The sequence below is a fragment of the Ambystoma mexicanum genome, chromosome 8 (assembly GCF_040938575.1).
Source record: "Ambystoma mexicanum isolate Mex_15411 chromosome 8, UKY_AmexF1_1, whole genome shotgun sequence".
Lineage (NCBI taxonomy): Eukaryota > Metazoa > Chordata > Amphibia > Caudata > Ambystomatidae > Ambystoma > Ambystoma mexicanum.
In genome coordinates, this window is record NC_090929.1 from 1,594,963,370 (window position 1) to 1,594,975,595 (window position 12,226).

Consider the following 12,226-nt stretch of genomic DNA (forward strand, 5'->3'; position numbering starts at 1 on the left):
CTCCAGTTACTCTAACCATGTGTTTTCTCAATATGGGTATTTGGGGAACCTGCCTGCCCTAACCGCTTGATCTTCCCTACCCTTCCCATCTTCCTAGCAAGGTATACCAGGGTGATCTTGAACCCAGGAGAGCTGGGCTTGGAGACAGGTAAGAGGCGGGTCAAGTTATAAGTGAAGGGTTAAGCTGTATATTGTGTGCCCGCCAGTCTCCCTCTAAGGTTCGTTGGAAGATCACCACGTTACACAAGTGCTTTGCACCTGATCCCAAGGATGTTTGTATGAATCCTGGCTTTGACAGCAGCAACACTGTTCAAAGCAGTCTGATCGAATTAAAATATTAAAAGGTGCAAATGGATTTTCTGGCATCCCAGATCAGGGGAGATCTTTTCTGGATCCCAGACCCGGCAAAACTGAACCAAATACCAACCCTCCCTTAACACTAATAAATCTAGTGGTTAGGGTGACAGTACACTTAAGGAATACACGGCGCTCAGTAAAAAAAGAACTTGCTGTACATTAACACATACGTTGCTGTGGTCCTGCAAGTCATGTTTGCAGCAAACTGTCACCGTAACCACTAGATGTCTTTAGGATGACAGCATATTGAGGGAAAATACAGCACCGCTAGGTCCCTGCACCTTGCTGGCCGTGGCCAACAGTGTGCTCCAAAAGGACCAGCAAGGCCAGCGCGTTGCGCTGGAACAGAAGGCGTTGAAAGGGCCGCGTCATAATGTCCTGCTCCACATTATTCATTGGCTTTTGTGCATATTGTGGCAAAGCAGCCAAAACAATGCAAAGCAGGAAGACAGATTTGGTTTGTGACACATTCACAGCTACAGACTATCACAGATGATTCATAGTGCTAGAACAAACAAGACAACAAAACCAGTCAGGAAACACAAGAGAAACAAAGCTGTGAGTAAGTACCATGGCCGAAAGACAGAGTCCAACATTGGCATGATAATGGCAGGAGCAGATGATATTGACGGGATGGGATGCTCATTTAAAAGACACCCAGGAACTCCAGTGAAGTATGTATAAGCTGGAACCCCTCTCCCTCGCAACAGTATCTCCCGATGTGGTCAAAGGAGGTCGAGTTACAACCACTAAAGCTGGCAGAGGTAAAAATGTAAAATAAAAAAAACCGGGGAAGGTGAACCTGAGCCTTCACCAAGCCCCAGTGTCCTTACCATACTGATGCGCAGACTTCAACAATTCAGGCTGATGGAAGAAATTAGATTGTAAAAGGGTGGGAGAGAATCCAAAAATGCTACACCAAAACACTCATTCGCATGGTGGAAAGGAAGATCCAATCAACCCATATAAATCCAATTGCCCACAAGGGCAAATGCATATATAGTGAACGGCATCTGGATTTAGCAGGCTCTCAATGAGTCAAAGATTGTTGTTTTTGCTGTTTTCTGCCATACCAGCCAATGAGGAGTTTAATTGAATGGGCGATAAACAGGAGCAAGAAAGGAGTAATATTTTCTGTACCTGTTGCTCACCAGGCTTTCTCCTACTGGCATACTCAGAATGTAGACATTATAGAAAAGAAAACTTCAGACCTTCCACGACACTATACGTCCTGAAAGACAATGTCCAATGTGGAGGATATTGGAGGACACCCCTCCCCTCCAGTCAACGTGGTAGATGCCACTCACCTGTAATTTATCGAAGTCTGAGATTTAGTGTCAGATCTGACATTAGTATTTTAGAGTGTGACTTCTCGAATCCTTATTTCCTAATCCATAACCTCACCAGCCACGTCCCGCCTCCACCCATTTCACAGGTAAATGGTAAATCATGCATGTTGCTCACATTTCTCGCCTAGACATATGCATATGGCATTCATGCCATCTGAGCCTCCGTACATCATATAACTAGAAAGTTAATATGAACGTTGATGTACTGTTTACATGGGCGTGGTTGGTACACAGGCGCTGGACCTTGGTAGACCACAATATTCTCATGCTCAAGTGGTGCATGCCTTCATGATCTCTTTTCCTTTATTTGTGTGTTCCATTTTGGAGTGGTTCAGTGCCCTGTATCAAATTGATTGTTAGGGGTGACCCCATTCTCTGGGCATAGTTTACGGCCCTGCTAGCAAGTTTGGGCCCAAGATGGCAATGTAAAATGCTTGAAGTATTCAAAGAGCAAGCAGCAGCTCGTGTAATAGCCACATGGAGACCATGTCCCCTCACTCGGCACGTTTGCCAAGCTGCACCAGTTCTTTACCAGGCAGGCAAACATTCATGTCTGTAAATGTAAAATGCAGCACATGATTTTTTACTGCAGTGAGAGATCTGAAGAGTCCACCTTTTTTATTCAGCTACTTGCAAAATATGCTATATGTGGAGTGAGCTGTATAAACATATGTACTTTAACCGCTGATTGCCATGGTCTCCCACCTCAATTAAATTATTTTGGACTTTGGGCAATCTCGCAGCAAGTATGCTACCGTCCCATTAGTGCAAAGAGACTGGCAACATAGCACTGACCTAGATTCAAAGTATCTGTGCAGCTTGCTAAACTCCAATTACTACCTGAAGGGTGGAGAGCAAGTCTGGGCATGCTACAACAAAAATATATGCAGTTTCCCTTAGCAGCAAAGAGTTCGACACCTCTGAAATGCAGGTCACGCATTAACTCCGCTTCAGTGGCTACTGTGAGGCCCTGTTGAGAAGCTTTATGAATGGTAGTGGGAATAGTAATGGAATTCACTGGAAACCTGGCACTTCCTGTTGCAGAGCCAGGGTGGCATGAATCGGGATTCTAATAAGGAGGAGTTCGGTAAGAAATTATGCAGTCTAACTGGTGTGGGATTACACATGGCTTCTCTTATTAGGTAACCCACCTTTTAATATAGGCTTGTGCTACAAAGTTTGGTGGTGTGACTGAGCAGCCAGGCTTCTCTTTAGAGGGTTAATGTGAGCTGTAAAGCTATACAATGAAATCAGTAAATGCAGGTATCCAGTAAATTACATACACACCAAGTTATTTTATAAATATATATTTATATATACAGATATTTAAAGCATTCTTTAAAAAGCAGCCACTAATTAATTCCAAATTAGGATTCAATTAATAAAGAATACTAATGCAGGGGAGTAATTTTCCATATGTTATACATTTTCCAGCACATTGAGCGACGTTATTTGATAATAACACTTACTTTGTATGACCTTTGCAAAATGGAGTTATAAATTGATACTGATATTTTATTTGTATTGCGCTCATACACAAGTGTTTCAGAGTGCGACAAGGCAAGGGAGGGGCACGGGGGAGAACCAAAAAAATAAAAACACAATCGATCTTACTAGGCCCAGTGAAATTGAGAACGCACAAGTGCATGGGAGAGGGAAAGGGGAAAAGTGCATGGAAGGGGGGAGAAGTGGAAAGTGCAGAGCAGAGGAAAACAGATAATATAAATAATAAAACGTAACAGTGGCAGTCCAGCCAGCAAATGGCAAGTGCTGGCATTAAGGTACCAGACAGGGTATGTCTGATAAGTGCAGGAATAAAGTGGGAAGGGGGGGGGGGGGACTGTAGGGTAACAGATAGACCCCAGTGCAAGGGATTGCCAGGAGGCAGTGCGGGTGGGTGGCAAGGTGAGCAGTTAACTGGGCCCGGAAAACAGAGGGTAGGCCAAGTGCACAGTGCCGAGAGAGAGATCATCAGCAGGGGAGTGAAGGGGAGAAGGCAGCGCTAGGCAGAATTGCATGCAGTACCCTCTGGGACCACCACATACAATTAGGACTACAGGTGTAAGCAAAACCAACCTTTGGTAGACGTCTGTACTACACAGTTTTTGGTAGCAAGCTGAGCAGTCAGGCTTATCTCAAGAGGGAATGTGAGTAGTAAAAGGATGTTAAACAGAGGTGTTACAATCACAGTGGTTCAAGTAGACACTTACACTCAAGGTTTCTTGGTAAAACACTTCTTAATTTATTACACAGTTATATGAAAACATTCTAGGCAACTTAATATCATACACAAACACATTCAGTACCAAATCAATAAGTTCTGAAATAGGAGCAAAATGGCATTTCAGTCATTTTAAATAGGAGTAAAAAGGCAAGTTAATAAAATAGATCACAAATACTTTCTTAGGCAGTGCAAATAGTTTCAGTTCACTAGAGGACCCGATTCAGTTCAATAGGCCTAGGCCAAACTCAATGGGCTAGTGTTTCGGATAGGAAAGAGCAGTTCTTGTAGAAAACGGTAAAGTCTGTGCCAAAGTTCTCAGAAGTGGCTTGTACGAAAAAGAATCATATGTTGGGTCACAAGTTGATTAGGCCTGCAAGTTGGGCCAGTTCCACAAACGTTCACCGCAAGAGGCAAGTTCTCTCAATCGGGTTGGCAGAGTACCGTAATATGAAGAAAAGATGCAGCTGAAGACATTGATTGCTGGCAGTTCCTGCAGATCTCACTGTTCCTGAGCCTCAGTTATGGGGACAAGAGGGAGAATGTCGGGGGACTCCTGCACTACACGGGACTGGTCAAACAAACTGGCAAACGGAAGATCTTTGGTTCGATTAGCTGTAGTCAAGCACACAAGCTGGTGTCCTTGCCCCTGGTTAAACCTAACCAGCTCAGAGAATGGTATCCAGGTGGCTTACGAGTTGATTGGGCCCACCAACTCAAAGGAAGAAGTCGTCCTTGTAGGGGCTTCTCTTTCGAGATGAACTTGGCAATTCGGACCTGCAGCGGGGCTTCACTGGGCAAATTACCGGTCCAGGAGTTGCAGCAGCTGTCCTCTTCCAGCTTGTCTTCGGTTCTTTCGTTCCAGGGGTCGACAATGCCTTCCAAGCCAAGAGACTCGCCTTTTAAACAGTTTTCTCCCTTTCATTCCAGCCTAGCTGTCACCCACCCAGCCGGGTGGCTGTCCTTGCTGGACAGTCAGCCAGCCAATCACACCAGAGTGCATTTGGGTCTCCTAGGAGACTAAGCGCAGGGAGTTTCGGTCACCTCCTGCCTACCCCAGACACTCGGGGGCGCCAGAGACGGTCTTCAGTCCTGAAGCCCACCAAAGGCGTAAGAACAAAGGGACCAAACCTGGTTTGGCACGAGGAGACAAACTCCAGAAGGACCTTTCCAAAATGAAATGGCGAAAAAAGACCGGACCTGTTTTAACAAAGGGGCTTAAAGCGCCATCTTGAAAAACATGGCACCCGCGATTTTTAGCTACCGGTGTTCATGGTCAGGAAAAATCATGGTAGTTTGTTGCAAAACCACTGCCACCAGCCATTCGATAGGAAAGGGTAGCATTTCACAGCTACATGAGTATTTAGACATAGGGCATACTATGTAACCCCTCCAGCACTGTTGTAAGATAGGGAGTGCTGGGTGTAGGAATTTGGAAAGACTAGTAAAGTCAATTTCACTTTACATTCTCTGGGAAACAGTAGTTTATCCCATAGAAGGTACTTCAACCTTTTGGAAGTCTAAAATACATCCCTGTGTCACTGAACTGAAGGTGCTGTATAACACATGAAAAGATGATGCCTATGGAGTTATCTAAAACTCCATAATCAAAGAACACAAGAGTAAAACGCACATCAAAATACATGAGAGCGTGGGAAAAAGACTCACTCTTTCCAGGAAAAAAAATCAAGTCCTCAAAATCCAGCAAAGTTGCTTGGGGTCTAAGGTGAAGGGAATTAGCACATTTATGAGAATTCTCCCTAACAGGCAGACGCAGAGGAAGGTCTTGAGGTGCTTCTGGAACCGGAGATTGTTCTCCTCAAGTTACAGAGTGGCAGGGAGGTTGTTCCAGTGGGAGGCCCCAGCCGAACAGAGATCTACCCCGAGCTCGTTTGTTTGAAAAATGACTGGCCCTGAGGAAGTTAGAGGTCGAGGAGCGAAGAGCTCAAGAGGGGAGGTATTTATGAAGGGATAGCTAAAGGTATTTTGGACCCAGGCCCTAGAAAGCCTTGTGGACAATGCAGAGGGTTTTGAATTTAATCCTTGCATTCACTGGGAGCCAGCGGAGAGATTTCAGGGCTGGAGAGATACGGATCCCAGGGCTTGAGGACAAGTCTTGCAGTCCTGTTCTGAATGAGTTGCAAAGGGCAGAGTAGAGGCAGGTAGATTTAGAAAGAGGCTGTTACAATAGTTCAACCTAGAGAGAACCAGGGCTCGAGAAACAGTGAGCTTCTGGGGGAAGGAGAGGAAAGGCAGAGTACCTCTGAGGTGCAGTAGGAAGTTTGACTTTTTAGAGAGATTTGGGCAGAGAAGAAAAGCGTCTAATCAAAGAAGACTTCAAAGTTCTTAGCCTCGCAGGTGGGGATAAGAGGGGGGCCAAGGGAGGCCGGCCAGAGTGAGGGGAAAGGAGGGTGCAGGTGTGCCGATGAGGATCTCCATCTTGCTGGCATTAAGGCAGAGATTGTTGGCGGCACACCAATCCTGAATAGCAATTAGGCAATAAGAGATGAAAGGAGGTGGCCGAGGGAAGCCTGAAAATGAGTTGAGTATCGTCAGCATAGCACTGGGAATTGGAGCAGAAAATGGCAATGCAGTGGGCGAGATTTGCCAGGTATTGGTGAAAAGACAGGGAGAGAGGTTAGACCCTCTGGGGAACACCGCAGGTAGAAAGGGGATAGGAAAGGTTATAGTTAGATCAGAACATACTTCGTATTCTATTAACAACAAAAAAAAAAAAACACACACAGTTAGATTCTCCCAGAGGGATGCAAGCAGTCTTTTATCCTAGCAATAGTAGTGTTCAACAATTAAAACTTGCACGGGCACAAGCACTGCCAAAGCCAATAGGTTCAGAAGGGGGCCTTTAGGGAGCCAGGACAGTCGAAGTCAATGGGCCAGTTCAAAGTTCTGATGCTCTCTTCTTAGAAAGTGTTTTAGAACAGTCAATAGTTTAGTAGAAAAATCACAGAAGCTCAAGAGGAGCCACCTTGAAGAATCACAGGCTGAAAGGCCAGCGCAAGTGAGTTGAGGTCAACTTGAAAGGGTTTACAATAGTACTCCAAGCTAGGAAGCACCACAATTGTCAAAAGGTAGAGGTACCCCAAGCACTGCAGACCCTTGTGAACTGAAGAATAATTTGTTCCAGCTGGATGCCTTACTGTTGCAGTGTTACAGACCCTTGAGCCTAATCCTTGGTGACGAAAAGGAGGATGTCTGGAGGGTTCCAGCAGCAACACGAGAGAGGGACTCGGCAGCAATGGATTATCCTTGATTCAGCGGCTCTTTGTGGTTTTGGCACCTTTTTCTCAGCGCCAAAGAAAAACGAACAACTCTGGTTAGAAATTACTTGATCCCTCGGACCTGGACTCTGTTGATGAAGATCCACTGGATGCCCATATAGTTTTGGACGGATTTGCACTTCCGAAGACAATGCACTCTATAATAGTCAGGGGTCCCCGGGCATTAGGATTCTGCAGCCTTGGAAAGTAACAGAAAGTTGGGGTTTGAGCCAAAATGAAGCTTAGAAGGGTGCTGCTGGCTTCTCTTCACGTCTTCATCGGATGTTGTCCTCCAGACGGCAACTGTGGCTCTAGTCCCAAAACCCTTGCCTTTTAAGCTGTTGGGCAAGAATTAACATAGTAACCTTTTGGTAGACTACACACCCCTTGTCCTGTAGGTATTAGGTAACCCACTTTTTGGTATAGGTCTGTACTAAACAAATTGGTAGTGTGACGGAGCAGCCAGGCTTATCTCAAGAGGGTTAAATGTGAGCTCTAGCAATGAAATCCATCAATACAAGTAGCCAAGTAACACTCAAACTCAAGGTTGTTCTAAATAGTTATTTATTTAACAGTCGTTTTTAAATAAGCATTATTTGAAAAAGGGCAATACGTGTAACAATCAAATATACTTTAAAATAATATTCCAGAACCCACACAAAGCTAGTAGATACTCTTTAGAGATGCTTCTTACACACTTCCTACACCCTGAGGTGTCTTCACTGACTAGGACAGTAAAGCATTTATATATCACTAGTAAGCTTTCTAGGTTCTGAGATTTTGTAGAAAGGAAAGGTTAAGTTAAGGAAAAAGGTTAAACAGGTTCTCTGGGCATGCAAGCACTTAAATCTCCCAATGAAGTCTAGATAAAAACCTTTCCCCGCAATAACAGTTAAAAACCAAGTTATCACCTAAGAGGGACAGTAAGTATCAAAGTCAAATGGACTAGAAGAGTCTGCAGGGAGCCAGGACAGCCAAAGTCAATTGGAGCACAGTCTATGGTGCTGAGGCACCTTCTTAGACACCAAAGTCTTGCACAAAGTTAGTGAGTTTGTTAAGGAAAATCACTGTAGGGTCACAAGCTGTTCCACTTGTGAAGGGTAGAGCTGAAGTCAACTCTAGCAAGGTAGCTACTGCAAGTCTCAACTGAGACGAGCAAAGGTAAGTACCTTTGGTTAGAAGAGTGGTCCAGCTGGCTTCTGTCTGGTTGCAGCGATGCAGATCCTGGGTTCTTGGGCCTCAGTCGTGGGGACAAGATGGAGGACGTTTGGGGACTACTGCACCAGCATTTTGGAGGTCAGCAGTAGCTAAAGGCTCTTTTTGCATCAGCTGCCTTTTGCGGTTTCAGCGCTCTGTAAAAAGCACCACCGTGGATCTTGGATACCGGATGGGCTTTCTTCACTTCTTGAGTCCTGCACTCTGGTGAGGGGGACTCTAGCTCTGGTCGTCCTGCTTCTAGAGGGTCCTCAGGAGACTCCTGGAGCGTCTGGCCAATTAAAGACATTGCACTAGACTACGTATTTCTCGACAGCTTGCACTCTGTTCCTGCAGCAGCAGAAAAGTACAACAAGTCGGGGAAGATGCTCCAGTGGAGTTCATCTATCTCAGGATTAGTTGGTCCCACTAACCCAAGAGAAAAAAAAGTCATCCCTTCCGGAGCTTCTCTTGTCGATTAGAAAAAGGAGTTTCAGCACAGCAGCAGGGCTTCAACGATCTGTTCAATGGTCCAGGAGGATGCAGCAAGCTTTGTTCACGGTTTCTTCACCACGTTGTTCTTCCCAGTGTTCGACTGTCTTCAGTCCCAAAACCCTCTCCTTTTAAGCAGGTGTCTCCCATTCATGCACAGCCTAGCTGTCACTCAAACAGCAGGGTGGCTATCCTGAATGGACAGCCAGCCAATCAGGGCTGGATGCATTCAGGCATTCCTAAAGGCAAAGGACAGGAGAGTTTCGGGACCCTCCGTCACTTCCTGCCTTTCCAGGCGCACTGGAGCCTGGGTGGGATTCAGGTCTGAAGCCCACCAAAGGCAAAATGCACAAAGGATTTAAATCCTATTCAAACAGAGTAAAAACCCAGAAGAAACTGACAAGAAATGGCGAAAAAAAAGAGGGGCCATTTTGAGTAAATGGACTGCATACACATGGCAGTAAAAAAGAAGCCAATGTCACCAGCCATTCAAGTCAGTTAGTGTAACAGAATATTAAATGAGGAGTGGGATAAAGGAGTTACTATGTAACCTCCAGCACTCTACATAGGGCGCTGTATGCTGGTCCCACAAAAGAAAAGGTAAGTAAAACAGAAGTCATCTTACTATTCTTGGGAAGAGTAGATCACCCAAGAAAATGTAGTTAAACATTAAGAGAAGTCCAAGGGACTTCAGCGGCACTGCACAAAAGGTAATGCCAAAGGCAGATGCCTATGGAGTTTACCAGACCCCATTAAACAGTGAGAGACACAAAAGTCCTAGACACAAAAGTAAGTCCCACTCACTCAGGAGTTAAAAATAAAATGCCATGAGTCCAGAAAAAGAGCTCGGGGTCTCCAAAGTTAAAGGTAATTAGCACAGAAATGAAAATTCTCCCAAACAGGAGGGTTGCTCATCGTGCATGGGTTGCCTCCCCCCTCACCCAAAAAAAGCTTTTAAAAGTTACCAAAACTTTTTAAAAGGGAGATCGGGATTCGGCTAAGTATCGCTACAACTCACCCCTGTACTCCGATTCTTTCCAGGGCGGTTGAAGAGGGTCCAAGGTCACTTTTCCTGCCGTAACACGCAGCCTTTGATCCCCAATGTTTGCAGGTTCAAGCAGTTCTCAGTTTGTGGACTATAAATGGTACACAGTCTTCTAGTAAAGAAATGCAAAATAACTCGGGGCAGGGCCCCACTTAGGACAGGAATGGATGCAGGTGAGCAGTTTTGGAGGGCAGCCACCAATGCATGGCAATCCAAGGGATTCACTTGCCACACTCAGACTTTCCCTCCTATCTTGGGTCCCCTTGATGTTAGGACCACAACATTTTGCAGAGTCCTGATGCACAAGCTGAAGATCCCCCAAGTTCCAGGCCTCAACCCAGAATGGCGATGTCTGCAGCAGGGTAGCCCAAACTCAGAGCTGGTCAGCCACTGGGCGGTCCTGGGGCACTTCTGAAGGCGGGTTACACAAAGGGTTCCTGCCAAAGGCAAAAGACAAATTCAGACCGCCCCCTCCCACAATGGAAGGACAACCAAAGAAGAAATGGCGAAAAAAGAAAGGAGCCACCATGTTAGAACATAGGTGACCCTTTTGTGCATAACTGGGCTTTTGTATACAGCCTGCGGTAGAAAATAGCACAAAGGTTGGTAGAACATGTTCACTGCCACCAGCCATAATTATAAAAATATAGGGTTGTCACTATGACCAGAAGGCCATAGGAGCAGAGAATAGGGGGATACTAGATATCCCCTTAGCACTTCACATAAGATGGGGTGTTCAAATCTCTCATAAGAAAGTTTTTGGAAGGATACACAGTATTCCTCTTTCCTTAAGAGCAGGGAAAAGGAAAGAATATAAAAAGGAGAACACAGAGTTCCCAGCAACACTGCACATAGAGTGCTGTGTGCCGCAAAAGTGTAACACAGATACCTTTAAGAGATACGGATGAAAGCAAGACTCCATGAAATAAGGTAAAACAAAGAACAGAGTTCCCACGGTTTGAGCATACAAGAATGAATGAGGGGGGAAAAAGGCTCCCCTCATTCAGGAGAAGAAAAGGGTCCAGAAGTCCAGCAAAAAGGGCTAGGTGTCTCAATAGGACAGGGGATTAAGCATAAAACTGAAATCTCCCTACCACCACCCCAAAAATGCAGCTTGTTTCTTTTAACTTGAATTGGGGTTACAATCACATAACACCAGACCTCAGCAGCATAAATACCTTTTGCAATAGCCTTTGCACAATAAATGGGTAGGATTGGGTGAAAGGTTAATCCACCCAGTCCCAGTTATTATTCAGGGTGGCACCATTTACCTCGGAGCATTTTGCTGCTGCACTACTAACCATGGTCATGCTAATAATGTTACGGGGAGCGGGGCCCATAAGGGCATTGTAAGCATACTATGGCTAAAAATCATTCCTAAAAAGGGCAATTGGTTAACCCACCTTTGCTAGATGCTTGGCTGCACGCTGAAGTGTAGGCTAAAATAAACGTTGAGATGGAAGAATCCAGCATTGGCAAGCTTGTAGAAATATATATTTCTTTTTTTCATCTTTTTTCTTTTTTACAAGGCTTGGCTTAGCACTACTGTATTCCAAACGCAGGTGCTAATAATGTTCCGGGGGGCAGGGCCCATAAGGCATTGTAAGCCGAGTTAAGGGGCATGCAGCTCTGCAGAAGCTCTGAATACAGGCCAAGCAACACCTAACACCACCTGCCTTCGGTCAGGCCAGAAAGGTTGCGTGCCACTTACGGGATGCTAATATCGCACAGGTGCTCAACCAATCACCCAGCGAGAGTAGCTAGAGATGGAATTGGGAGCTTGATATGGGTCAATGCACAGGCAATTTGTGAATGTCCGATATGTTTAATATGTTTCTCGATTAATTGGACCAACAAACCAGTCACTTCTAAACACGCACTTGGCTTTAACTTTCTATGGAATTTTGAAGAATTAAACTCAAAATAGAGCTCATTTGGCTATGTCCAGTAAATAACCAATGTATTTCATGTTTGCAGAGTGGGCCCTTCAATGGTTGCAGGGGCAAATGTACCCAGCACCGGGCTTACCTGGCAGAGAGTATGGCGGGCAGGAGGGCTTGTTCCATCGAAAGGCGAATGGGTAAAGGTTTCTGTACTTGGCTCTCCAGGTACTCCTGCAAAAATAAATTAAAAGCTTCAGAATTCAGGTGTGGTTTAATGCCAAATTTAAATGGTGCTGAAGCTTCCAAGTGTTTGAGATAATGGGTGAGGAATGTGGACACAGGTGAAATGAAAGGCATTTATATTGCGCCAATGACCTGGGAAGGTATCCAAGTATGTAAGTACTATA

The 12,226-nt window shown here is 45.2% G+C and overlaps 1 protein-coding gene across 4 annotated transcripts in view; it reads right to left on the reverse strand.

Moving 5' to 3' along the window:
- GPAM (glycerol-3-phosphate acyltransferase, mitochondrial) overlaps positions 1–12,226 on the reverse strand; it is a 727,629-nt gene that overhangs the window by 397,749 nt on the left and 317,654 nt on the right. For all 4 annotated transcript variants that reach the window (XM_069611788.1, XM_069611787.1, XM_069611786.1 and 1 more), the window contains exon 12: positions 11,965–12,050. In XM_069611788.1, the coding sequence (XP_069467889.1) occupies positions 11,965–12,050 (86 nt within the window). The remainder of the gene's footprint in view (positions 1–11,964; positions 12,051–12,226) is intronic.